At 39.4% G+C, this 24,919-nt stretch overlaps 2 protein-coding genes across 3 annotated transcripts; both read right to left on the bottom strand.

Annotated features, from left to right (window-relative positions):
- Window positions 1-7,083: 7,083 nt before the first annotated feature.
- On the bottom strand, window positions 7,084-15,883 carry zdhhc18a (zinc finger DHHC-type palmitoyltransferase 18a). Of its 2 annotated transcripts, XM_034697764.1 has the most exons (10): window positions 15,253-15,875; window positions 14,907-15,067; window positions 14,488-14,637; window positions 12,327-12,464; window positions 12,158-12,209; window positions 11,513-11,615; window positions 11,305-11,417; window positions 10,642-10,747; window positions 9,450-9,520; window positions 7,084-8,832 (listed from the first exon to the last, which is right to left on the bottom strand). In XM_034697764.1, exons 1-9 carry the CDS (start codon window positions 15,483-15,485, stop codon window positions 9,479-9,481), a joined length of 1,098 nt encoding a protein of 365 aa, XP_034553655.1. In that variant the 5' UTR covers window positions 15,486-15,875; the 3' UTR covers window positions 7,084-8,832; window positions 9,450-9,478. The 2 variants fall into 2 exon arrangements, with proteins under 2 accessions (XP_034553655.1, XP_034553654.1); XM_034697763.1 differs by lacking the exon at window positions 9,450-9,520 and having other exon boundaries at window positions 15,253-15,883.
- A 5,174-nt stretch (window positions 15,884-21,057) lies between these two features.
- pigv (phosphatidylinositol glycan anchor biosynthesis, class V) lies at window positions 21,058-23,917 on the bottom strand. The gene is made up of 3 exons (XM_034698753.1): window positions 23,516-23,917; window positions 22,102-23,268; window positions 21,058-22,015 (listed from the first exon to the last, which is right to left on the bottom strand). The coding sequence occupies exons 1-3, from the start codon at window positions 23,582-23,584 to the stop codon at window positions 21,728-21,730; spliced, it is 1,524 nt and encodes a 507-aa protein (XP_034554644.1). The 5' UTR covers window positions 23,585-23,917; the 3' UTR covers window positions 21,058-21,727.
- Window positions 23,918-24,919: the final 1,002 nt, after the last annotated feature.

Here is a 24,919-nt window from a genome sequence, read left to right as displayed (position 1 = left end):
CTCCTAAAGGGTGATTTGGAGTGTTATAAAGCAGAGCAATTGCGTCAATTAACTGGACACATTTGGAGGTGAGCAAAGCTGAAATGTGAAGAAGGTCCATTAGAGACGAAGTCTGTTAAGGTCATGGTCATACCAGCACTCCTTGACTCCTGTTCCTGACAACTGAAAACAGGGGGGACAGCTTTGTCCAGCTGTCTCCAGCAGGGTTGAAAATTCTGTCTGAATGAGCGATCAGTAAAAATAATTTAGCATCACGTTTCTCAGATCAGTGTCCAGATTTTTAAAATACTTCTCCAGGAAGGCTTAAAGGATCGGTCAAAATGGTATCCCATCATGCCACGGGTTAGAGGGAGCCAGCTGGAGGTTCAAAGAGCTCAGAAAACCCTCATGATACCAAAACAACAAAGTACTCTTTATTAGATTCATTTATTTATGATCACGGAGTTGCATTCATGTCCAAATTCGTGACAGGTGTTTGTGAATATTGATAACTAAACAAGCTTTTGAACAAAAACAAACCTGGCTTGTTTTCCACAGTTTGAAAGATTCATGCAAGGCCTGCTGGTGAGGGTCGAGATTTATGTAGTGCTGTAACTGAAAGCAGGCTGGAGACAGCAGGCATGCTGCACACATGGCCCAAAGCTGCTCTGAGGTACAGACTGTAAAAGTATTGGCAGAAAGCAGGGCTCAACGAACCGCTCGACATTCAGCTGACAGTCTCAAACATTTTACTGTACAATTAAAAAGCCTGTGTGGCCTTTGTTTCATGGCACTACTCATTTAGCTACCTTTCTCCCCCTTGCATAACTTTCTTTTAAGTAACACTGTAAACATGATAAGCCTTGTGGAGAATTTAACCCCTTCGTTCCTTTCAGAGTTGTACTGTGACCTTTGCTGTAAGTCAAACATGTTTGGAATATGTCTGATCATGTCCCCTCAGTGACTCAGCACTGCTCTCTATCTGCCTGTCACCTTGTCCTACCTCCTTTTCTCTCTTACATTGTCAAAACTTACTAAACCAAGTGCACCAAGTTCACTGGCCTTTATTGGTTGTTTCGCAATCGTCTTCTGTACATAACTACTTGTACATTACTACATATCATGTACCTTTGATTATTGATGTCAAGCGTTACAAGAATTATTCACATTATTTAGATAAAGCAGCATTATCACACTGTGAAAAGTTCTACCCAAAAGTAACAGATAAAATGTATGTAAAGAGTATAAAATCAAATGAACAATCTTTGCAGGCAAAACAGCAGGAAAAACTCTTCAACATATATTATTTATAACTCATACAATAAGATGTAGGTTTTGTGTTTGCATGCAAGTATACATTTTGCAGCTAGCTGCAAATAGCAAATTTATTGTCATCTTTATATACTTTGAGGCAGTTCAAATTACTGTAAAACTTTGCACTGTATTGTAACCACCATCCACAGCTGTGTGGTACAAGTATAGTGCAGTAAGACATATTTCCCCCACTAAAATATTATGAAGTGATGTTAAGCATAAAACTGCAATACCCATACAATTCGAAATTAGATTCAATCTCCCCTTAAAGCAGCTTAGGTGTTTTAGCATCCATATATGATATGAATTGTATATTTCTTTGGATTATTTATGCTGCTCAGAATATGTCTCTAAGAATTAACAAAGGAATAAATTACTTTTTCTTCAAAAAATATACTCTGGGGTGCCAGTCGGCATAGTGGTTTAAGTTCACGCCCCATGCACAGAGGCTATAATCCTTGTTGCAGCAGTCATTGGTTTGATACTCGGCCATGACTGTTTGTTGCATTTGCTATCTCTCTTCAGCTGTCCTATGTAATAAAGGCAAAAATGCCTCAAAACATAACCTAAAAAGAATAAAATCATGTCAACTAAAAGAAAAAAATACTTATCAATCCAAACTGAGGGTCTTAAATTCAATCATCTTGTCCTTAATCAATAAATTAAAATGTGTATGAATATTGAGCCCATTCATTCTGTTTTAAAAATATTTAATGTATGTTGGGGCAGATACAGGCCAGTAATCTTCCTTGCTTGATATGATATCTATACAAACAGAAAATGTCACAGTGTGATAGTGCAGTGCATAATAACTAAAAAGTTAACTCAGTTTTTAATGCACGAAGAGAACACCTGGATATGAATGTGCTGCTCATTAAAAATAGAGAGAGGAGTTATTAGTTGACAGTTGAGCTGTAAAACTGTAAATATTTACCTGTCAGCAACCAAAGCATTTATCGGCAGATTAATGGGGCTGTATCAAACAGTGTTGATGATAATGTGTGCTGTGATAAGATCTGACCCTGTGGTACCCTGGTACACTAATCCAGTTCCATGGCACATATTCAGGTTTCCATGGGGAGCTCTTTCCACCCCACCACACACAGACAAGCTTTTTCCACTGCAGGAACAGTGGATGTGGGTATACGTCATCTCTTTTTATTTATTGACTTATCTAATCTGTTCACTTAAAAATTAAAATACCAAAAGTTGCAATTTAGTAGATATTGTATCTAGGAGAATTAAAATGTTATTTATTAACGGAAAGATACATGGAAAGTAGTCCCACAGTCCCAAGTACCGGTCTCTGCTTTGTTTCTGCAGTCAAACTATAAAGAATAGTGAAAGTACCCATATGTAATAAATTACACTGTCAGGTCTGTAATCCTAAACAGACTTTTCTCTAATCTGTCAATCAACTGGATCATTTAACAAACTAATATACTAATACAATAATACTACTAAATACATTAAAACAATACATTGCACTGTGCTCATCCAACTTGAGCTTTATGTACTGAAAGGATTTCAGGGCTATTTAAAGTGTTCACACATTCACCACCATACCCAAACACACGGTTCTATCCATGTTACACCCAGAGAGATCCCTGTACAAGCAGTACACAAATAAACGCTTAAGTACTGACCAAACTCCAAAGACACAGACACAACCATTGTACCGTGGATATTCAACCACAAAGAATTCAGTGTTTCATTTGTATAAGCTAAGGTATGAAACAACACAACTTGATAAGATGCAATGCAACATGATACAGTACAGACATGACACAACAGGACATGAAGTGATCCAAATCAACTCAATCTAACAGGTGTAATACAATATGGTTTCACTTTGATTCTATTTGATGAAACAGGATATTAAATTTAATGAATTACAGGTGATTGAATACAATATGATATTATACAAATGATTTGATACAATGTGATACGATACAGTATGATAAGATACACTGTGATAGGATAGGATAGGATAGGATACAAACAATATGTTAGAATAAGCTACAGTGCCTGACATCATTTTAAATGATGGCCATCAATGATTTTTCGAGAATAAATAAAGGTTATATATATGCAAAACAATATATTGCAATAGCATACAACAATGATATGTCATGATAGGATACAATACAATACAATATGAACAACACAACACGACACAACATGAAACAGTACGATACAATACGTTACAATGGGATACGATGCGATTCTATACGATACAATATGATACAATATGATACAATATGATACAATATGATACAATATGATACAATATGATACAATATGATACAATATGATACGGTACAAAATGATACAATATGATACGGTACAATATGATACAGAATGGTATAGTGGGATGCGATGCGGTACGGTGTGGTAAGGTACAATACGGTGCCATAGAATCCGTTAAGATATGATACGATACGATAGGATACGATATGATGTGTTACAATTTATTGCAATAGCATACAACATGATATGTGATGATAGGATACAATACAATCGATATGAATAACACAACACAATACAACAAGAAGCAGTACGATACAATACGTTACGATGCGATACGATACGATACAATACGATAAGATACAATATGATACGATACATCATGGTATACTGGGATGCGATGGGGTACGGTGTGATTAGGTACAATACGGTACCATACAATCCGATACGATACGTTATGATACAATACAATACAATACAACACGATACGATACGATATGATACGATACGTTATGATACGATACAATACAATACAACACGATACGATATGATACGATACTTTATGATACGATACGATACTTTATGATACGATACATTATGATACGATACAATACGATATGATACGATACAATACAATACAACACGATACGATATGATTCAATACAATATGATACGATACGATATGATACGATATGATATGATACAATACGATACGATACACAAAGGATATGATAAGATGAGGCAAAATAAGATACAGTATGATATGATATGCTGTTATACGGTAAGATCTACTATGATACAATATGATACGATACGGTATGGTATAGTGGGATGCGATGCAGTACGGTGTGGTAAGGTGCAATACGGTACCATACAATCCATTACGATACGATGCGATACGATATGATACTGTACGATACGACACGATGCGATACGATACGATACTGTATGATACGATACGATACTGTATGATACGATACGTTACAATACGATCCGATATGATACGATTCGATACAATTTGATATGATACAATACGATACGATACAAAAAAGATATAAGATGAGGCAACATACGATACAGTATGATATGATATGCTATTATACGGTAAGATCTACTATGATACCATACGATATAATCATGATACCATGCGATACGATACAATATAATGTGATTAATAAACTGTTTTGTACCTGCTCAGAAATTTTTCTTGGACTTAAATGCAGAACACGTTTAACTGGCTCCACTTTCTACAACACAAACCGTCAGACAATAAATATGTTACCAGTGTTGCTGAGGCCCATACTGATCCACAAATAACACATGTTGAAAAACTGTACATTCACAAAAATGACAAGTGATAAGAGCATGCATTTACACAAGTGTGCAAGATCAGCAGGCTGACAGGTTGTATCACAGTCCAACATTCAGGGTAGAGCAGTTTTAACCACCATGATCTGCATGACACCCACACCATTCGCTTGCTTCATGTTTCACTGGCAGTGGCTACATGCTATGCCTGATGGCAGCTGCAGCCTGCTGGCAGCTGGTTGCTCAGCACAGGGTTAATTATACCAGCTTCACTGCCCAGCACAGAGATGCACTTTTAGCTCTACAGAGTCAACACAGCAATGATGATGTTGACAGCAGCCCTGACCGTGAGTCACCTGTTCTTTTCACACAGATGTACTTCACTTCTGCTCTGGTCAGACAAGTGAGCGATGAGGAGAAGGCTTGTGAGAGTGTGACACACGGTTGCACACATGACAGCAGGGCCAAATGTGGCGTGCTGAAGATGGAACAAAAAAGGATGAATCACAGAGGGAATGACAGCAGACGGTAATGGAAGTAATGGATCATTTCTTTGAAGAGCTGGAATCTGTTCGTTTTAAGTGAAATGAGTGGCTCACCCAGTTTTTGTTCCTTGTATATTTACAGGGAGTTTCAGGGAAAAAGAAGGGACATTCATTCAGAAGTGAAAAGTTTTCTGAGATGAGTCTATATAAATCACTTATCTGCTGAAAAATATGCAGCCTATAAAAACATAAGATTTAAGGAGTCTAATCCCTGTTATTCTGAAATCCTGTGGTGAATCAGGCTGACTGGGTGGCCTTCTTTGACTCTGTGCCATACCAGTCAGGGTTAAAGAGCATGACACTCCAAAAAGCGAATAATCACCTGCAGCCAGAGAGAACCCAAAGCTGCTCACATGTTCACCCACTGCACACTCATGACCTAGTTCCTCTGTGCTGTTGTTTAATTTCCCTCATCTTCAAATTGCTCTTCTTCTACTAACATTTTTTTTTGGTTCCTCAAGGCCACGGAGTGCTGAGGTTAAAATGCATTACAGCTGCTGCAGCAGTGATACTCTGGCTTCTTCCTCCAACCAGACACTGAGCGAGAAGTCTGACCATCTGCTATAAATTAGGTTGAGATATATAAATTGCTATACTGACGCGATTTAAAGGAGTTATTTGAAGTCAAATGAGGTAACAGACTTGTAAAAATCGTATGGAATCCTTCTGAGTTATTGCATTTTAGGACAACTTAATTGGTCTATTTTGCTAGGTTTGACCCTATCAATCAGGACATACCTCTCTGAAATGCTTTAAATCAACTTTACCTTCACTTGTGTATTGCTTTTCCTTCTGTCAGCCCTTACAAAACAATTAAAATAGTAAGAGGAGAATTTATTTTATTGGTTTAAAGCTACAAAAGAACATGCAAATGGAAACAAAAATCAACTTCCTGCCAAATATGTTTAAGAGCGAATTCTCCCACTTGGAGAATAAATAGAACACGCAGTATTGTACATTTAGAGCACTTTGTTTTTACTCTTTGAAAGATGGCATCAACCTACAAAATAAGGTACACAAATAGTGATTCTAGAGGATTTTATAGCAACGTTCCCACTCTCCTGCACACGGTAGTGACAGCTGAGTGCAGTCAGACCTTAACCTCAGTCAGCCTCCACTGTCACGGTCCATCCGCTGTGATCACTGGCCTTCAGGATATTTTCCTCTAGTTTTCAATTTCAATAATTATAGGCAAAAAGTCCAACCGTGGGCACAGGATACACATCATGTCGTCAGCATCGCCAAGGGAACAATTTACCACACTTTGAAAGACGATATCTGTTTTAAATGGCTATGTACAAGGTGGAAAAAATCTCTGAGCTGCAGTCCAGAAACAACATTTTATCAACTTATCAAGAAGAAGAAAGATAGTGAACACTATATTTCTAGAGAAGAGTAACTGTTCATACTTTTGCACCTTCACATTGTTGTATAAGCTGCCACAAGTATTTTTTCCAAAATTTACTTTTATCTCTGTCAGCTTTGCTATGCCCTGAACACACAGGCGCACACACACACACACACAGTTGAGTTTTTGTCTGTCTAACCACATGTGGTCCACATGCATGTCTTCATTGTTTCCATGCAGGAGAGGTCCAAATAGATGATCTCAACTTCTGACTTTTACAGTAGGTCTGCCATCAAAGTCATATTAAAGTGAACCTTTAAAGGATACAAATAGGCAAAAAAGAATAATTGAAACTGATATTTTATTGATCAAATGTTACAGCTCTACTGTTACATCTTACAAAATACAAACACGTTTGTTCTTACAAGCACTGCTTGTAGTTACACACAACCTACGGGTCTTGATGCAGACTGGTGAAGAACGACACTTTGACTACTGCAAAGTGTTTCTTCACAAACTCCTCCTATGTACATCTGCAACCCTCAATTACAAAACAAGTAGAACACCAAAAGGCCTTTTCTTTTAATGGTTTATGTATTCCTAGATTGACCCGTGACCATGGGCTGCAATTCTTAGTCGCATGCTGCCCCCTAGTGGTACCAGCTGACCTCTGTTGCTTCCTCTTGACAGCTGGAGGTTAGGTTTCGTGCTGTAACTTGGAAGGACGCAGCCATGGAAATGACAGCCTATCCTGCATGTACAGAGGCCTCAACATTCCTAAAACATTACCCTGCTTTATACAGTCCACACACTGAGCCTGTGCTGTAACCAGAAACACTCAATGTGACAGGCAGTGTACAAAAAAAAAAAAAGACCATCACTGACTAAAAGCATGTCATCAGATCACAACAACAGGAAACAGTGTCAGCATGAATACTACAATCCAAGCCTTGCTCCACAGCAGCAAATAAGACATGGGATACTTCTTGAAATGTAACAGTTTTGATAAAGCAGAAACAGTGAACATACATCGTATAATGGTAAACACTCCAGTCGCTATCCGATCTACGTGAAAAACCTGTGCACATAATGGAGCTCAAATCAATGTTTACCATTTAGCCTCCGTTCATCTGATGTACTAAACATAAAGAACTGAGAACAAAATAAAGCAAGAACCTTCTTACACATACACTAAAAAAACAATCTGCACTTAAGCATCCCTCTTCCAGCTATCCACCTATAATAGCACTAAGATGAAGTATACTGTTACCTAGGTGAAAGGACGTGACAGAAGGCTAACTCTTGAGGCAGCTCCCTGTCCAGAGCTTTTCACTTCAGTCAATCAAAGCTTTTTATTCCTCTTGCATCCAGCCATATTTGGAGTATTCCCAGATTTAAGATTTATTTGCATAAAGATATTATCAAGAACTGAAGAAACACTGCGGCTGTGATGTATGGCTTGAGGTTCTGTGGAGGTGTGGAGGCATGTTCTGGGTGTCTTTGTAAAAAGGTGTTAAAAAAATAGCTCTATTTTGTGCTTCAAAGTATTACTAAGATTTACCTCCGCTGTGAAGGAAACGAACAGTAAAATAGAGTTTTGAGAAAACGCACTAACATAAAGACGCCCCAGGTGATGCTTATTGAACTCATCAGAAAGACATCTCGACATACAAAAACACAAGCAACACTGTGAAAAAGTGTGTATCGTTGGAAACACTTCCAGTGATTCCGAGCAGCGATGCAGCAACTCCTTCTGTTTGTTTATATTCAGGGCAGTGAGATGAAGCCGATGTCAGGTGCATCCCCTAGAATCAGTGTGGGGCGGCTCAACGATGGGGAGGGAGAAGCCAGACGGAAGGCCGGGTTGATGGAGTGCAGCGAGTCCCTCTTGCGGCTTCTGTTAAACGGCGGGCAGTGGGCAGGCACAGGCTGGCGGTTGAGCTGTTGCGAGCAGCCAGCCGAGGGTGAAGCTGCAGCACTGGAGACCTCCACGCTGAGAGGAGCTGTCTTTGGTGTGCCAAAGGGGCACAAGCCTTGAGAGTCCAAGGAGTGGACCACCCTCTCTAGCACGTCCTTGGTGCTCTGAGTGCACTGCGTGAGGAAAACACAGAGAAGTCAAGAGAAAGAAAAGAACATACGTTTAATTATAAGGATGTGTCATGGAGGGCCAATCAGGACAAAATGCATTGAAAATTCTGCAATGTGATTAAAATGATTAGTTGAGAGCTCATCAAACACAGTGAGGGCAATGAAAGCAGTGATGGCAGCATTGATTCAGATGGAGAGGCGTGAAAGAAGTGAGTTAGATAGAGACAATGAAGGAAGCAGCTTCTTCCTGTTTCTTCTGGCTCTGACAAAAGCAGAAAGCTAACATCTCCATGCATGCACAAAAACACCCCAAATATGTTAAAGAGGCTTCAGATTTAACTATGAAGAAGTGGAGAGTTAGATCATCAGCCTTCAAACAAGAGCTCCATCCTTTACTGAGTGAGAGAGTGAATGTTAGTGAGAAGAATGAATGACAGCGAAGCATGCACCATTCACAAATATGGACCAATCACAAGACCTGCCCTGACTCTGCTAGCATTAATATCTTCAAAATGATGGTGATTCCAAACCTGAACACAGATTGTGCAATGAAAGAAGACACAATGGATGGGGGCGTGAAGCGATGTTGTGATTGGTTTAACATTCAACCCTACTCTTACCATTAACCGTCTACATGCAGCAGTGCCCTTCAGGCTGTGCAGGACAAAGAAAAGTCCTGACAGTTCTCCTCCTGGCAGGGTGGAATGGATACAATAAAAAACACTGAGAGTCAACGTACAGGCATACAAGACATCTGTTCAAAAAGTTTATGCTATTAAAGTGAAATAATATCAGAAAAACCCTTTCAAAGCTGGAATCAGGCCCAAGAAGACATGAAAAATCAAAAAGGTAAATTAGACAAAACACAGGCCAAAATACAAAATAATTTTATTTAACATAATAGGAACACTTTTCAGGTAAATAAAATATGTAAAAATAAAAGAAGCAAATGTCAATTTGAGAATATAAAGCAGTAGAATTACAATACGCTGTAAGACATTCGATACAGTGACAAATATGTTCACGGTGTGACCTGGTCTGATAAAGTGCTGATAAATCCAAAACAAAAATCCTCATGTCCTACTTAGAGACCCAATCAAGTCCACACAACTTTGCTTCAACACACAAGCAAACCCAGTGGAACATGAACAAGGAGGTAGATACAGCAACCTATATGTGGAGGCAAACATAAAGAACAAAATGTGCAATCATAACATGTTCACTGTTGTTAATAAACCTGCAGCAGTCTGACGGAGTAACTCTGCCACTCAACAAAGTCCTACACTAATGGTTCAATTGGTCTTGTAAAAACTCTCTTCCCACTTTCTTGCTCACTGGTGCCAAGCAGTGTTACAGGTGGTTTCCTGGACATTTTGTTGTTGAACAAATGACACAGCACTATTTGTACATTCTGCTGCATGGTGATAAATTCCCTCTTTAGTTTAGGTTTCTGTTTAATGTCAGCTCTAACCAGCCAATTTAATCATTCCCTCTGTGGAAGTCTGGCTTAATCTCATGTGTTAGCTCCAAGCCGTCATAAGCTGACTCTTGTTAATTATGTCCCAGTCCAGTCTAGTCTGAGAATACCTAACACAGCATTCATCTTTCATAACACCAGAAACAGTTTCAAAGTACTGCATGTTGGCAGCTCTGCTTACAAACTGAGGCTGTACACCTAGAGGTTTTGGACATGCACACATACACAGAGTGGATAAGGCACACGGGAGGTCTACTTAACAACAACAACAACAACGACACAGGAGCTATGGGACAGTCAGGACTCGGGAGGGACCACAAGCTGGTTCATCCTACCATGTGTGCGTCGTTCTTGGCTGTGAAGGGAGGCAGCTCGATCTCTGAGGCAGAGACGGCAGGGATCACTTCATCAGGAGGAAGGAAACCTCGTCTGTCGATCAGACTGGAGAACAGAACAAGAGATTATGTCATCAAGCACGTAAACACAGACTGTAACTGATGTTTATAAAGCTTATCAACATATTTCTAGACCCTGAGATGTTAATATACTGAGCTTAAACACATGGCAAGCAGTATTTTCATCATATAGGTTATATCTGGGAAGGAAGGCCGTCAAAGGTTATTTGACAGCATTTTTCTTTTTTTAAATCCTCACAATGTTCCCTCAGTTTATGTGCTGTCTGTCTCATGATCTGATGTTAGAGGAAGAGATATAACCACAAGTATATCCCCCTTTAAATACAATACTTAAAGTGCAACATCTCAAGTAAGATATGAACCTTAATTAATCCGTCTTAACACTTAAGTGCAGCTGTTCAGTGCCCGTCTTGTTTTGCATTCTCTTCGTTATGGATACTAAGGATACACTGAGTCATGCACAACAAGCCTTCACACATGCAGCTCACCTGCTGTCATCATGAAGAACACTTTTGTATTCTTTTAAAGGTTTAGGTTTTCAATTTAATAAAAATCACCGATACATGAAACAGGGATCCTAACCTTGGGGGCATGGGTCCACATAACGTTGCACAGCAGTTGGTTACAATACTGTTGTAAGTGTAAGGGTTCCCAGAATCCTCTGCACCCCTTTTACTTGACCAGGAGCCCTTTATCTGTGAAGTAAACGTAAAAAGAAAGTGTCAATTAATGGGTTCATTTTATTTTTGAGTAATTATGAACTGCAACATATTGGAGCATGCATACTTACATCTTCATTTGTTGTGAGGTTGGAGGCTATTAAGTAAGTATGGAAGCCCGAGAGGCCCATAATAGACCAGATGGAGAAGAAACAAATCACCAACTCCACCACAGTGCACAATGGAGAGTTAAGGCTTGATATCATAACCATGAGCAATCATCTAAAGGTATAATGCATTTCAATTGATCATATAAATCTGTATTATGTTTTTAGTTAACATTGAAACAGATGCATAAAGTCTCTGACACACCAAATGAGATCATATGCTCTATGAACAGGGAAATGTCAAGAATTTACAAACTGGAGCCAGAGGCTATGAAGTCACATCATGCGTCTACCATGAATACATCAACTCAGCCCCTGTGTAAACATCCAGTCAAACCATGCTGCAGTCTATATTTGTCTTGCTGCTGACATCATCTCACCAGGACATGAGGCAGCAAACCTCCTACTGGAAAGCCATCCGCCCAGAAGCACTGCTTTGCCAATGCTAACTCTCTGATCCTATTAAGTGTGAGCTTAGGCTGAAGAGGAGCAGCGAGAACTGCAGAGTCAACAGTGTTGTTTGTGTTGTTTCTTGGCGGCATACAGTCATTAACTGAAAAAATACACGTCTTATATTCAGGTTGATTATTTGTTACATGAAAAGGATATCTGGCAGGGCTCTCTTGAATGGCTTGAACAATGCTTTTACCTGCTTGAGTGCCTGGGGAGAGAAGGACAAATCAAAAACAAATTAAATCCTAAGTAGCAGAGATTCTGACAGAAGCATGACACGAAGGCTCTGTGCATTTGTGTATTTATTAAATGTAGGAATACTTACGCAGAGTGATGTGTGTGATGACGCAGCCAAATATAAAAGAGGTCAGAAAAGACAGAGAGATGATGAAGCTGTAGAAAAAGCGGTAATTGCGTTTGCCTACGCAGTTCCCCACCCATGGACAGTGGTGATCAAATCGTTCTGAGGGGGGGAAACAGCAAACACAGCATTGATTAAAGACACTTACAAAGTATGAAGGTAGTAAAGCTTAATGCTACATCTTGTTTATTAAACCAAGGTAGGTGCACCACTTCAAACAGGGCTATATAGAAATGTATGTAGAAATGTAGGAGTTGTTCTGAAACAGGGCTTCCTTTCCCTTCTTGGCCTGGTTCATTCGGACATATGTGAACACAGCAATCTCATTCTGATGTGGACAAAACAAGCGAGCCAAGATCACCTAGAAGACGTGGCCTCTTCAAATCAAACCCTGGAGCAGTTTGTTTGTGAGAACGCGTCAACCCAGCAACCGGAACAAACAGCTGCTTGACTCATCACACTCGTAGTAGTTGCAGGCTAGTTTTAAAAGATGCAGTAATACAGTTACAAGGCAATTTTGATTACAACTGATATAAAGCATAAAAACAGCGATAGGCTAATATTACTGACCGTCTCCATCCAATTATAATCAGCAGAAAAAGTTACATTTAGCAACATCACAGGACTCGACTTCTGCATTTTTGGTGAGTGGTGTCCAACATTTGACAAATACACCCTTTGACCCAAATGTCAGTGAGGCACTGTCAACCCATGACTCATTTTATAGGAAGGTGACCTGGATAATGCTACTTAGCACTCAGTGCGACCAGTATGCCTTACATTTGTGTACCAACGCTGTGGGAAAAGGAGACTGTGATGATGTAATAACGTAAGGTCAGCCCTGCAGTGATGTGTGCCTTGGTCCACTTAACAGTGTTGCAGTGTGAACACAAAACAACTCCAGGGGATAATGCAACAATGCATCCTTTTCATCATCTGAATCAGAACAAAGTAAACAAGCTATAGGTGTGAAGGAACCCTTAGAGAAAAATCACTTTCATTTTCTTCAACAGATACTCAGCACTGTCATCTGAAATGGTTAAAAAGTGACGGTTCATTGTTGAGAAATGATTACTGCAAGAAGAAACTGTATACCTGGGTGTGTGAGTATAGCCTTATAATAATGATAATCTATATCTTTTAATCATTGGACTATTCAGTCTACAAAACAGGACACTGCATGTGACACAAACATGTCAACATGGCTACTGGTACAGGGTACTGAGCAAACCAGAGGATCTACTTGCTGAGGAAACTGAATTCTTTCGGTGTCAGAGCTTTTATCAAAGCTTTATTAAAAGTCTCCTAACATATTCCTGTCATGTTTATATTCATGTTTCTGTGAAAGACAAGAAGTGTCTGAATGACATCATCAGGCTGTGCTCCAAAGTCACTGGAGTCCAGCTTAAGGACCTCTGCTCCCTTTGGACAGTGCGGGTGGTCCAGAAAGCGAACCGAATTTTGACCCAACAGGAACACATACTTGGTAGTGAATTTTCATTCATGCCCTCAGGTCGGCGGTATTATGTGCCGGTGTGGAAAACAAGCCGCTATGCTAATTATTTTATTCCTTCCGCCATAAGGTTACTAAATGCACAAAAGGCAGAATAAATTGAGAACTACAAAAGCACCCCGCTCTGCTGTATGGTCACTGGTTGTGGTAGTTGCTGATGTCACGATGTGTTATTTATTTCCTTTACTGTATATTTTGTATTATGGAAGTATTCTGAATCTGAATCTGAACTGCATAGTCTACATCTGCAAATTACAGCTTGCTCTGTACTGCCAAATGATGATGTGATGCTTCAACAGACTACATGCTTTATGACAAACTTCCTACAAACTGCATTGACAAGTAAAACCTGCCAGCTATAAACTTTAGATAAATTAAATGTGAGGTAAAGGCTCTCAGATTCCTAAAAATAAAGTAAAAGCTTGTTTTTAAAGATTTATTTTAAATAATATTTCAGGATAAAATCTTCATGACAAGCACGGAGGAAAAATGAAGTCAACTCTCCAGTCAAGCAGTGCTGGCTGTCATTCACAAACAAACTAAGATAAACAAACTAAGTTGTTCAGAATTAGTGCAGGTGGGATAACTGTTTACATCCCACAAAATCCTTACCAACACAGTTGTCACACAGGCTGCAGTGGGAGGTCCGAGGTGGGCGAAACGTTTTACAAGTGAAGCAGTATTTGAGCTTTACCACCTGCTGGTTGATGAGGATCTCCTTGGTCCGCGGAGGGGGGCGGTACGTAGAGGATCCTGAGGTATCTTAAAATAGAGAAGTACAAGGAGCAGAGACTTCATGATCAAAACACTTCCCCTTAGAGGCACTTATATGATATAATAAAGAGTTAACAAAGCATAACTAAATCAATGTTCATCTCTTGCACTCTACACAAATCATAGAGAATAAGCTGCTTAGGTCTTTGTCTCCAGTTCGACAACAACACGTCCCTCAGAGATCTCCCATATGGCAAAGCTCTTTTACCCCATCTGGCCCAAAGCAAGTATGCGTGGATTTCCATGTGTTTTCTTACCTATCTGCTTCTCTATGTCTGCTGCTTCATCTGGGGTCGCCCTTGGTAAGATACCTGGATCTGTAAAGCTGGTTCTTAGCAGGGACAAGACCACAAACACACAAAGCACCCCACCTATCACAGGTATGAAGATGGTCAGATGTTTCACCAGGAATGGGCAACTGTCAAAAAGAGACGGGAGTTTGTCTGTCACTACCAAAACCCACTTTAAATCCCTATGTACAATTGCATTCAACACAGTTTCAATACCAAAAAGATTAAGCATGACTAATCTAAAAGTCATACAGCCAAATCATCATGATGCATTCAGGGATTATTGGAAAGAAGCACCTTTCCAGGTACTTACTCGAATGCAAAGAAAAGGCCACAAGTGACAACAATAAGGCCCAGGGTCAGAGGAAGGACGCCGCTTTGTCTGGCCAGGATGATCCGTCCATCGAAGAAAAACCTGTTCTTCCCCGGGAACACCTCCCATTTCCTCCGCGGACGCTGCGCCTTCTTCTCGGTGTGGTTCTGTGCCGACGAGGGCAGCACCGACAGCGCCCGCGGGTCGATCTGCTGGTACTCGCAGTTCTTCATCACGTAAACAGAACAGAGGTAGCAGAAGGCACAACACAAAACTCTCTTGTCTCGTTTACCAGGAGAAGTTCCTTTTCAATTCTCAGTCATTGTACGCATATATGACACCCATCCTGAAAGCTAACTCAGACTAGCTAGCGAACCAGCAGAAGCATTCCTCTCCGGTGCAGTTTGACGAACTGAATCGCTCCCAGAGTGTAATTCCATCTTTGGTATCTGAATTAAAGCCAATCCTGAAAATGAGTCATCCTCTGTTTTTAATATCTAGTCATTTATCACAGATTTGCTCGATTACACAGGCTGCTCCTCTAGTTCACATTTCCATGTCTGATGATCGCCAGCCAATGTGCGTAACGGTCAGCACGCTGACGTAGAGCTGACGTTGACAGACTCACCACTGACTTGTGACGGCCCTGGATGTGTCATGGTAACAATACCAACCCTTCCGGTATGCGAGCAGATGATTTGTAGATCAGATTGATACACCAGCCTCAGCAAACCTATTACAGTATTTCTCAATTTCTAAAACACATTTTTTGACATCCACCCATTTCATGCAGTCTATGCATCCACCACGTTTTTCTCTAACTATAAGCACAAAACACAATTTTAAAACTACATTCACCAAACCTCTGACTCTTTCTGCAAAAGCAAACAATGTTGTCAGATCATACCCCAAGTCAATCAAAATTAAATTAATACTGAGCAGTCATTACACACTACATCAACAAACTGAAAACACAATGCTCAGGACATAAAGCTGTAGAAATAATGTTTATTGTTCACTGTAGGCTAAATTAATCATCTTTGAATTTAGCTCCTGTATACAGTCAAAATAAAGTAAAAGCAAACATAAATGAGAAGAACATGGTCCATCACAGAAGCTCAGATTTCATCAGAAGTTACTGTTCTTTGTCTTTCTCGATGTCGCTCCCCTCCTCTTCCACCATGACCATCTCTTACTCACTCTTCCTCTGCCTCTCAGATTATTTCTGTCCATTGTACAACCTTCAACAACCAGCGCTCTCTGAACTGGCTTATATTGGTTTCCTCACAAGTGTGGTTTTGAGTGGTCTGCAGTAAGTGTATCACTGAACAAAAAACAGTCCTAAGTCATTATGATGAATGGAGACAAAGTGTTTTCAATTCATCAGAGTGCTTTACATTGAGCACATCGGTGTTCAAATGGTTCTTATAAATGTCTATTCATATGGTGGTCTGTGTGTGTCATTAGAAAACAAAATAACATTTTGAGAAGAAATAACATTGTTTTGAATGTACATTTTTATTTTGCATGAGAATTTAGGGGTTTTGCACATTGTGTGTGTGATTTTTTTATTTGTGTGTAGAGTTCTGAGAGTATGAGACATGCTTTCAAAAAATGTGTGTAAACAATCGAGAAAAACTGTAAAACCAATACTGAGCAGTCATTACACACTACATCAAGAAAACTGAAAACATAATGCCCAGGACATGAAGCTGTAGAAATAATGTTTATTGTTCACAGTAGGCTAAATTAATTAAAAAAAAAAGAAAAAGAAAAATTCTCTTTGAATTTGCCTCATGTATACAGTAACAATAAAGTAAAAACAAACATAAATGAGAAGAACATGGTCTATCACAGTAGATCAGATTTAATCAGAGGTTACTGTTCTTTGTCTTTCTCGATTTCACTCCCCTCCTCTTCCTCCTCGACCCCCTCTTACTCACTCTTCCTCTGCCTCTCAGACTATTTCTGTCCACTGAACAACCTTCAACAACCAGTGCTCTCTGAACTGGCTTATACTGGTTTCCTCACATCATTAGACACAAGTTAGATCAGTTTTGAGTGGTTGTGTTCAAGCCGTGACACCTGTGCTTCAAATGTGTTTAACTTTTGCTACCTGTGCTTACCTTTATGCAACACAAGTGCATCACAGTGCAACATGTGTTTTAGTGAGTTAGATTCAATGCATGGGTTCAGGCCGCTAAGGAATTTGGTTCAGACAATAGGATTTAGGGTTTTAGCAATCCAGAAATACTGTATTATTATTGGATGGACACAGGCGGCTTTAACTGTCATGTATGGTGCACATTGAAATATTTTATTTTAATGCAAAAAAAAATGATATACAATAAAAACGAGGGGGTATATCAGGAGTTACGTATGGTCTTCAAATCCCGACTTGTTTAAAAAAAAATAGCCGAGTATAACAACATATGTATTTTAGGCACAGCAAAACAAAATAAGACAGCAGAAGAAGAAGAAAAAAAACTTTTATATCTAACTCAGATATAATGCTCACTGGTTAGAGGTTACTTTTTTTTCAAAGTAAGAAAGAAAGGGTTTCCAAACTTTAAAAAATACTTGTACTGAGCCACAAAGTGGTACAAAGTGGCTTCATGCTGGTGGCAGCAGGAGCAGGTCTAATATCTAATCCTGGGAACATCTGCTTGGGTGCCACTCTGCTCCTACTGAAGTGCAGTCTATGTATTACCTTAAACTGTAAAAGCCCGTGTCTGATGCATATGGATGTAGAGTGAATTCTTGAAATTGCAGACCGCTATATTTCATCAGAAATGTCAGTCCCAAGGTCTTCAGCCAACCTCTCCCTAAGGTGGTTCAGGGATGGGGTGGCCATTTCTTGAATTGAGCTGTATAGTTTGGATATCAGGCCTGGCTGTAAAGGGTCCCAAGCAAGAAAATCATCTATCTGACCCCGTATTGGTGAAGATGGGAAGGGCACAAACAGCTTCTTGTCAAAATTACGTACTTGAAGGTATCTATAGAAGTGTGAATGTGGAATGACATACTGTTGTGTCATTTTTTCAAAATGAATAACATTATTGGCTTGATAGAGATTTACTCAGCTTAAGCCACTACCCTTCTAGTGTACAGCATGGGTACAAATTGACCCATATCCATTTTTAATTTGTGATTTAATTCTGGGGGAGTCTTTCTTTGTTGTATCTTTTGAAATCAATTTATCTTGTGATTTAACATTCCAAGTATTCTTTTAATATATTGTTTTTGATTAGTACTGGTCATTATTTATATATTTTTTCCTTTCTTGGTTTATGAACAAAAATAGTTTTTGTATTATTACATCAAGTTTACACACATGGGTCAGAAATAACCCACATGAATTTACTATGGTATTTGGTGGAAACTTCAGAAGTTTGTACATGTTTATTATTAATTAGGAAGCCACACATTTCACAGCTCAGCACAGCTTTCTTTGGACATCTGATAGGCCTATGTATAAGTCTTGTTTTACAATTATTCTAATCTTACCTAAGAAAACATTTGACGAATCGTCAATCAATCAATCTTTATTTATAAACCTCCAAATCCCAACAAATGTTATCTGAAGACTCTTTTCAAAGAGAGCAGGTCTAGACCGTGCTCTATGTTATATTATTAACAAAGACCCAACATCAAGACAGGATAAGATCCAGTCCCATCTTACAGACAGGACTCAGTCTGATCTCATCATAATTCACCATGAGTAGAGCACTTTTCAGCATCTAGCAAGTTACAGTGGCAAGGACAAACTTCCTTTAATGGGCAGAAACCTCGAGCAGAACCAGACTCATGTTAGACACACATCTGCTGAGATTGAGTTGGGGTTGGAGAGAGAGGTAGAGGAGAGGAAGAGAGAGAGATGATAGTGGTGAGACAGATAGTAGTAGTTCTAGCAGCTGGAGTCTGGCACATCCACAGCAGCTGGCTGTCTACGGCAGAGATCCAGAGGAACCTACAAGAAAAGGGAGCTTAGGGTCTCAAGAAAGGTCTATGGTTAGTAACTTTAATGGGACAGGGAGAGTTAAAGTAAGTGACAGGCAGAGAGAGAGAGGAGAGATAGGGTCCCAGTGTCAGTTCCCCTGGAAGTCTAAGCCTATAGCAGCATAACTAAGAGCTGCTCCAGGCCTGAACCATCTCTAATATAAGCTTTATCAAAAAGGAAAGTTTTAAGCCTCCTCTTAAAAGTAGAGAGGTCGCTGCCTCCTGGACCCTGACAGGTAGATGATTCCAAAGGAGTGGCGCCTGATAACTGAAGGCTCGACCTCCCATAATATTTTTAGAGACTTTAGGTACGACGAGCAGGCCTGGATGTTGGAAGCGTAGTACTCAGAATCAGGACCAATTGGCTCATTTTCCTTATCTGGTCCCTTATGTAGCATCTCTACAACCATTTCAGCAGGAAATCTGTTAACAGCCATTCTCTGATTACAGCAAATCAAATGCACAGAATATTTTCAAATGCACATCCATATACATTTCTGGTGTGGCAGCACTGGGCAGGTTTCAAATCCCAGCCTCTCAGGAGGGGTCATTTGAGCTAACTATGTTGCCAAAGAGGTAATTGGAGGCTTTTCTAGTGACAGGACCTATCAACTGTCACACTAGTTTGAGTTTTATCTTGGTGACCTAGCTAAGATAACTTAGCTAACTACAATAGAATATGTCAGCTTGCTAGCTAGCTAATAGTATGAAAGAAAATTCCTTTCTGACATGTAATGTATTTATTCACAAGGCAACTTGCCATCAAATGTTTTCTTAGGTAAGATTAGAATAATTGTAAAACAAGACTAACATATATCAGATGTGAAAAGGGAGCTGTTCTGGGCTGTGAAATGTGTGGCAGGTAAATAGTTGTCTGCTGTAAATACCATACCATACCATACCATACCATACCATACCATACCATCTTCTTCCGCTTATCCGGGTCCGGGTCGCGGGGGCAGCAGTCTCAGCAGGGAAGCCCAGACACTCCTCTCCCCGGCCACTTCCACCAGCTCTTCTGAGAGGATACCGAGGCGCTCCCAGGCCAGCTGAGAGACATAATCTGCTGTAAATGCATTCCTAATTAATAATAAACATGTACAATCTTCAAAGGTTTCCACCAATTACCATAATAATTTCATGTGGGTTATTTCTGACCCATGTGTGTAAACTTGATGTAATAATACAAAAACTATTTTAGTTCATAAACTAAGAAAGGAAAAATATAAATAATGACCAGTACAAATCAAAAACAAGATATTAAAAGAATACTTGGAATATTAAATCATAAAATAAATTGATTTCAAAAGATACAGCAAATAAACACCAGAATTAAATCACATTGAAAATGGATGTTGATCAATTTGGAGCCATGTTGGGCATTAGAAGGGGTGTACATATGTTGTGCATCAAAGGGTTAACTGTATTTTAGCCCCCTCAAATGTTTTATATGTGCTGATTTAAAACATAGCTTACCCTCATTAATCTTTTATTGTTGTTTCTTTATTACGACTTCTTTGCTTTTTCAGAATTTAGCTGAATAAGAGCTACCAAGTTAAATTATGTTTATTTGTGGTTTTGGTTTTCCATTCCAGTGTTGCAGTAAGTTCTGTGTTAGGAAAAACTTACCATATATTTTTGGTTTCAATCAAGTCTTGTGCACATTCATCACATGTAGTTTCATTTCAAATTCAAAGCAAACTTTGCCACAGCAACTTTGCTGGAAAGTGTCCTGTACATCAGAGCACAGTTCAGCTTATTTAACGAGAATGCTTAGAAAATAGGAAATGAAAACTAAAATTGAAGATCATTTAACAGCAACAAAATGTTTATTTATTCATTTTTTTCAATTCATACCCAAAAGCCCCAAAGACTCTGACTTGGAATGATTTTTCCAAACATGCAGTGCAATATTAAACAGAATAAAAAAAGTAATGCTTCAGAGAGGAACAAAAATATATTTTCTTACAGTATTTTTCTTCAAGTACAACCATAGTTTTCCCAAGATTTACAACTAAACAGTTTTCAATCAAGTTTTATGTATACTGTACATTTGAGTTTGTTCTTAGATACTTGCAAACATATTCAAAACAGAAAGGTGCAAATCAACTATGTTTTCTATTGCATGAATGAAGTGGCATGAATAAACTAGTCAGATCCATAGATTCTATGCAAGACCGGACAATAACATCATATTTTAAAGCAAGATTTTTTTGTCTACTTTTAACCAAAATATTGGTTACATGTGTTTCATTATTTTTAAACAATAAATAATGAACAATTGTTGCGTTTATGTATGCAGTTATTTTTCCTGATATTCTTTGTGGTGTTGTGACAATAAAACAATGTAACTATTACAGGAGCAACTACAAGGGGAAATTGTTGCACTACAAAACACTTCTATCGTTAAAAGGTATGGTACACAGTCCAGTCCTACATAGATATATTGCATTAAAAGCTCAGTCAGTAGTAAATCTTATGTCCATGGCAAGAAGTTACAATGCAAAGCGAGGCCCAGTACCCAGTAAGAGAGGAAGTATCCCAGGATGCTTTGCGTGGTAGGAGAACAGGTTGTAAAGTGTGGCAGCAGAGCGATGATGGGGTTTTGAGGTTGGTGATGGCATCCATTTTTGGAGTGTGTCTGTATCTGCACATTTGGGTTTGATGTTTTTCTTCGATGAAGAAGAGGTTCATTGAGGAGGAGCAGATGAGCGCTGATCCAGAAAGGTACAGGAGACGAGGAGGCCATGAATCTGGTCAGCACCTAGAAATATAGATACAAATAACATTTCTTCATACAGGGAGACAGGACAAATGTTTAGCATATTGTCAATTGAATAACCGACTTACCTGCACATGCATGCACAACGTTCCAAACACCAGAAGCACTGTTGAGTGAACTACATACACAAAAACTCTGGGGTTGAACATTCCCGGTATTGGTTTGTCGAGTCCTTTATTTGCACTTGTCTCCCAAAGTCCCAGTCTCAGACACAGTTCTGGATTTGCTTGAAAGTAAGCATAAGCTGCCATAATGCCGAGGTTAGCCATAGGCAGAGCCAGGATAAAGTTTGGTATCTGCCTCAGCTCAAAGTACCGGAGAAAGCCCACATCCCAGTACACATCCTGGATGTGAGAGTAGAGCAAGGGAAGAGGTCTCATGCACCAGAGGGGTGGAGGACCGTTCTCATCTGGAACCCGGTACCCCTTTCGCTCAGCAAAAGACAGAAGTGAGGGGGGAATCTGTTCCAAGGAGACGGATGGTGTGCAAAACGTCCTGTACCCGTAATACTGGAAAGCACAAAAGGGAATGACAATTATTGCAGTTCCCAGGAGGGAGGTGAGCAGGAGGCGGATGATGACCCAAATGTAGTGGAAGACTTTGCTGTGACCTTTTGTTGTTGTTCGATACACACGGATCTGGGAGATAGCATGCAGTGATGGAAGATACAGTAGAAATCCAATGTTTACAAGTCCATTGGATCGTGCTGCTGTGGCTATGCTGAGGGCCAGGCAGGCTCGCAGGGTGAATCCTTTCTCCAGGAGAAACAGACCACCGAATGTGAGCGCAGCAAACAGGCTCTCTGAATATCCAGCAGTCATGAAAACATTGGCTGGTGTGATGCAGTAAAGCAAGCTGGAGAGCATAGCGAGACGTCTGTCCTGAAGAACGATTCTGCTGAGCGCATGCAGGGCAACCACGCTCAGCAGGAAGAGGGCACTATTGCCCACAGCCACAGCCACCAGCAAACGCCCCCGCACGCTCAGCCAGCTGCTCAAGGGCCACAGCAGCGTCTCGGCCAGGCCTCGGAGGACAACAGGGAAGAGAGGAAAGAAAGCAAAGTTGTGCTCGTAGAGATATCCTCTCTCGGCAATGAAGAGGAAATGCTCAGCATCCCAGTGAGAGAGGCCGCCCAGCAACCACTCCACTGTGGAGTCCAGGTAGAGAGGCTCCTCCGTCCGAGGGGGCCTGAATGCATCAGCATCATGGTCAGGGATTGCTGCATTCAAGACAGCCTAAAAAGAACATTACATTATGAAAGTTAATATTTCTAAAAACAGTTCATCTGACAAAGTTGGTTACAGGCAATATCACTATGATGCACTTAATCATGCAGCATCTTTCCCCTGAGCTTAAAGATAAGCTTCCTGATACAAACATACATGTTAAGAGGACTAAATAACTAGGTTATTAACCTTTCCGCAGGGGACGCCACATTAATAAATTAATTCATACAAAACATCCAAATCCCCCAAAACTCACCTGTAAAATCAGAGAGAGACCCCTGGTGACTGTGGCAAACTCCAGAACTGCTTTGACATCCATGGTCATTGATGTGACGGCAAAGAGCTGGACAAGCCGGTTTTGACAGGCCTGAGCATTGTCGCTGCTACGAGACACTCACCGCTGGATTCATATTGTCAAAAAGAAAAAAAGCTAGCCAGGGATTTCTACTCGACTTAAGAGATTCTGAGAGTTCACCTTTTCAACTGGTTTGACACATTTAAAAAAACTTCACCTCTGTTTTTAAAATGCCACCACTCGTCTTCAGGATGGGTTTGTTTTCGCTCAGGTGCAATCTTTGTCCTCACATCCTCACCCTGCCGCAGCCTGACTGCTTTCGAATGGACCTTTCACTTCCGGAGCGTCAGAAGAAATATTTTCAAAATAAAAGCGAAGAAGATTAAACGTCGTTTGATATTTTTTTTTATGTATGTTGATCTGATGCATGGCTAAAATGCATCAAATATTACAAATACAGTTCGGAAGGGGCCATCAGTGACCTTAAATGTATAACCTCAATATCTGCTTGAATTGTACTGCAACGAAATGTGGTCAAATTAGGGGATGTTTGTTTCTCTCCAGCAGGCGGCGCTCCATTCTGCTTTGTGGATTGTTTTTCATGCGGTGCATGTTCTTCAGTAAACAAAGAGAATGTCGTTATGATCGTATCAGGATCAGTACATAAGTCCTGAACTATGAGGCGCCCTTTGTAAAATTGTGCACACTGAAAATAACACATATCATCCGCATCAAGCTCCACAACGTCATAACAATGTAGAGTTAATTTTTAAAAGTCACTTTTTTTTAATCACATTTAGAGGAATATTTGTGATCTTCTTTACATTTAATTTTGTTGTGAAAAATATATTAAGTTAAAATGTTGTTGAATCCCAAATGCTAAATATAAATCTAAATGTTAAATAGAAATCTAAATGTTCAACGATAAATCTAAATGTTCAACAATGAATCTAAATGTTAAAACTAAATCTAAATGTTAAATATAAATCTAAATGTTAAATATAAATCTAAATGTTCAACAATAAATCTAAATGTTCAACAATGAATCTAAATGTTAAATATAAATCTAAATGTTCAACAATAAATCTAAATGTTCAACAATAAATCTAAATGTTAAATATAAATCTAAATGTTAAATATAAATATAAATGTTAAATGTTGCTTTGCGCTCCTAAATATTTAGCTGATATGCAAATTCAAACTGCCACATATCAGCTAAATATATTTAGGATCGGGGAGCAACATTTAATATTTATATTTATATTTAACATTTATATTTGAAGAGTTCATTTGCAAAAACAGATAACTCCTGTTTTGTAAGTTGTCAAAAAACATATTTCTTTTTGATATAGATTCCTAATAAAG

The sequence above is a fragment of the Notolabrus celidotus genome, chromosome 12, assembly GCF_009762535.1.
Source record: "Notolabrus celidotus isolate fNotCel1 chromosome 12, fNotCel1.pri, whole genome shotgun sequence".
Lineage (NCBI taxonomy): Eukaryota > Metazoa > Chordata > Actinopteri > Labriformes > Labridae > Notolabrus > Notolabrus celidotus.
Note: the sequence above shows the minus strand (reverse complement) of the source record. Positions and strands in the feature narration are given on the sequence as shown.

Coding starts and splice junctions, on each gene's coding strand:
- zdhhc18a (XM_034697763.1), bottom strand. CDS start 15,485: ATGAAGAACTGCGAGTACCAGCAGATCGACCCGCGGGCGCTGTCGGTG. Junction 11,418..11,512: donor ACCTCACAACAAATGAAGAT/GTAAGTATGCAT, acceptor TTTACTTCACAG/ATAAAGGGCTCCTGGTCAAG. Junction 10,748..11,304: donor TGTGGACCCATGCCCCCAAG/GTTAGGATCCCT, acceptor TCTGTTCTCCAG/TCTGATCGACAGACGAGGTT.
- pigv (XM_034698753.1), bottom strand. CDS start 23,584: ATGACCATGGATGTCAAAGCAGTTCTGGAGTTTGCCACAGTCACCAGG. Junction 23,269..23,515: donor GTCTCTCTCTGATTTTACAG/GTGAGTTTTGGG, acceptor TGTTCTTTTTAG/GCTGTCTTGAATGCAGCAAT. Junction 22,016..22,101: donor CGTTGTGCATGCATGTGCAG/GTAAGTCGGTTA, acceptor CTATATTTCTAG/GTGCTGACCAGATTCATGGC.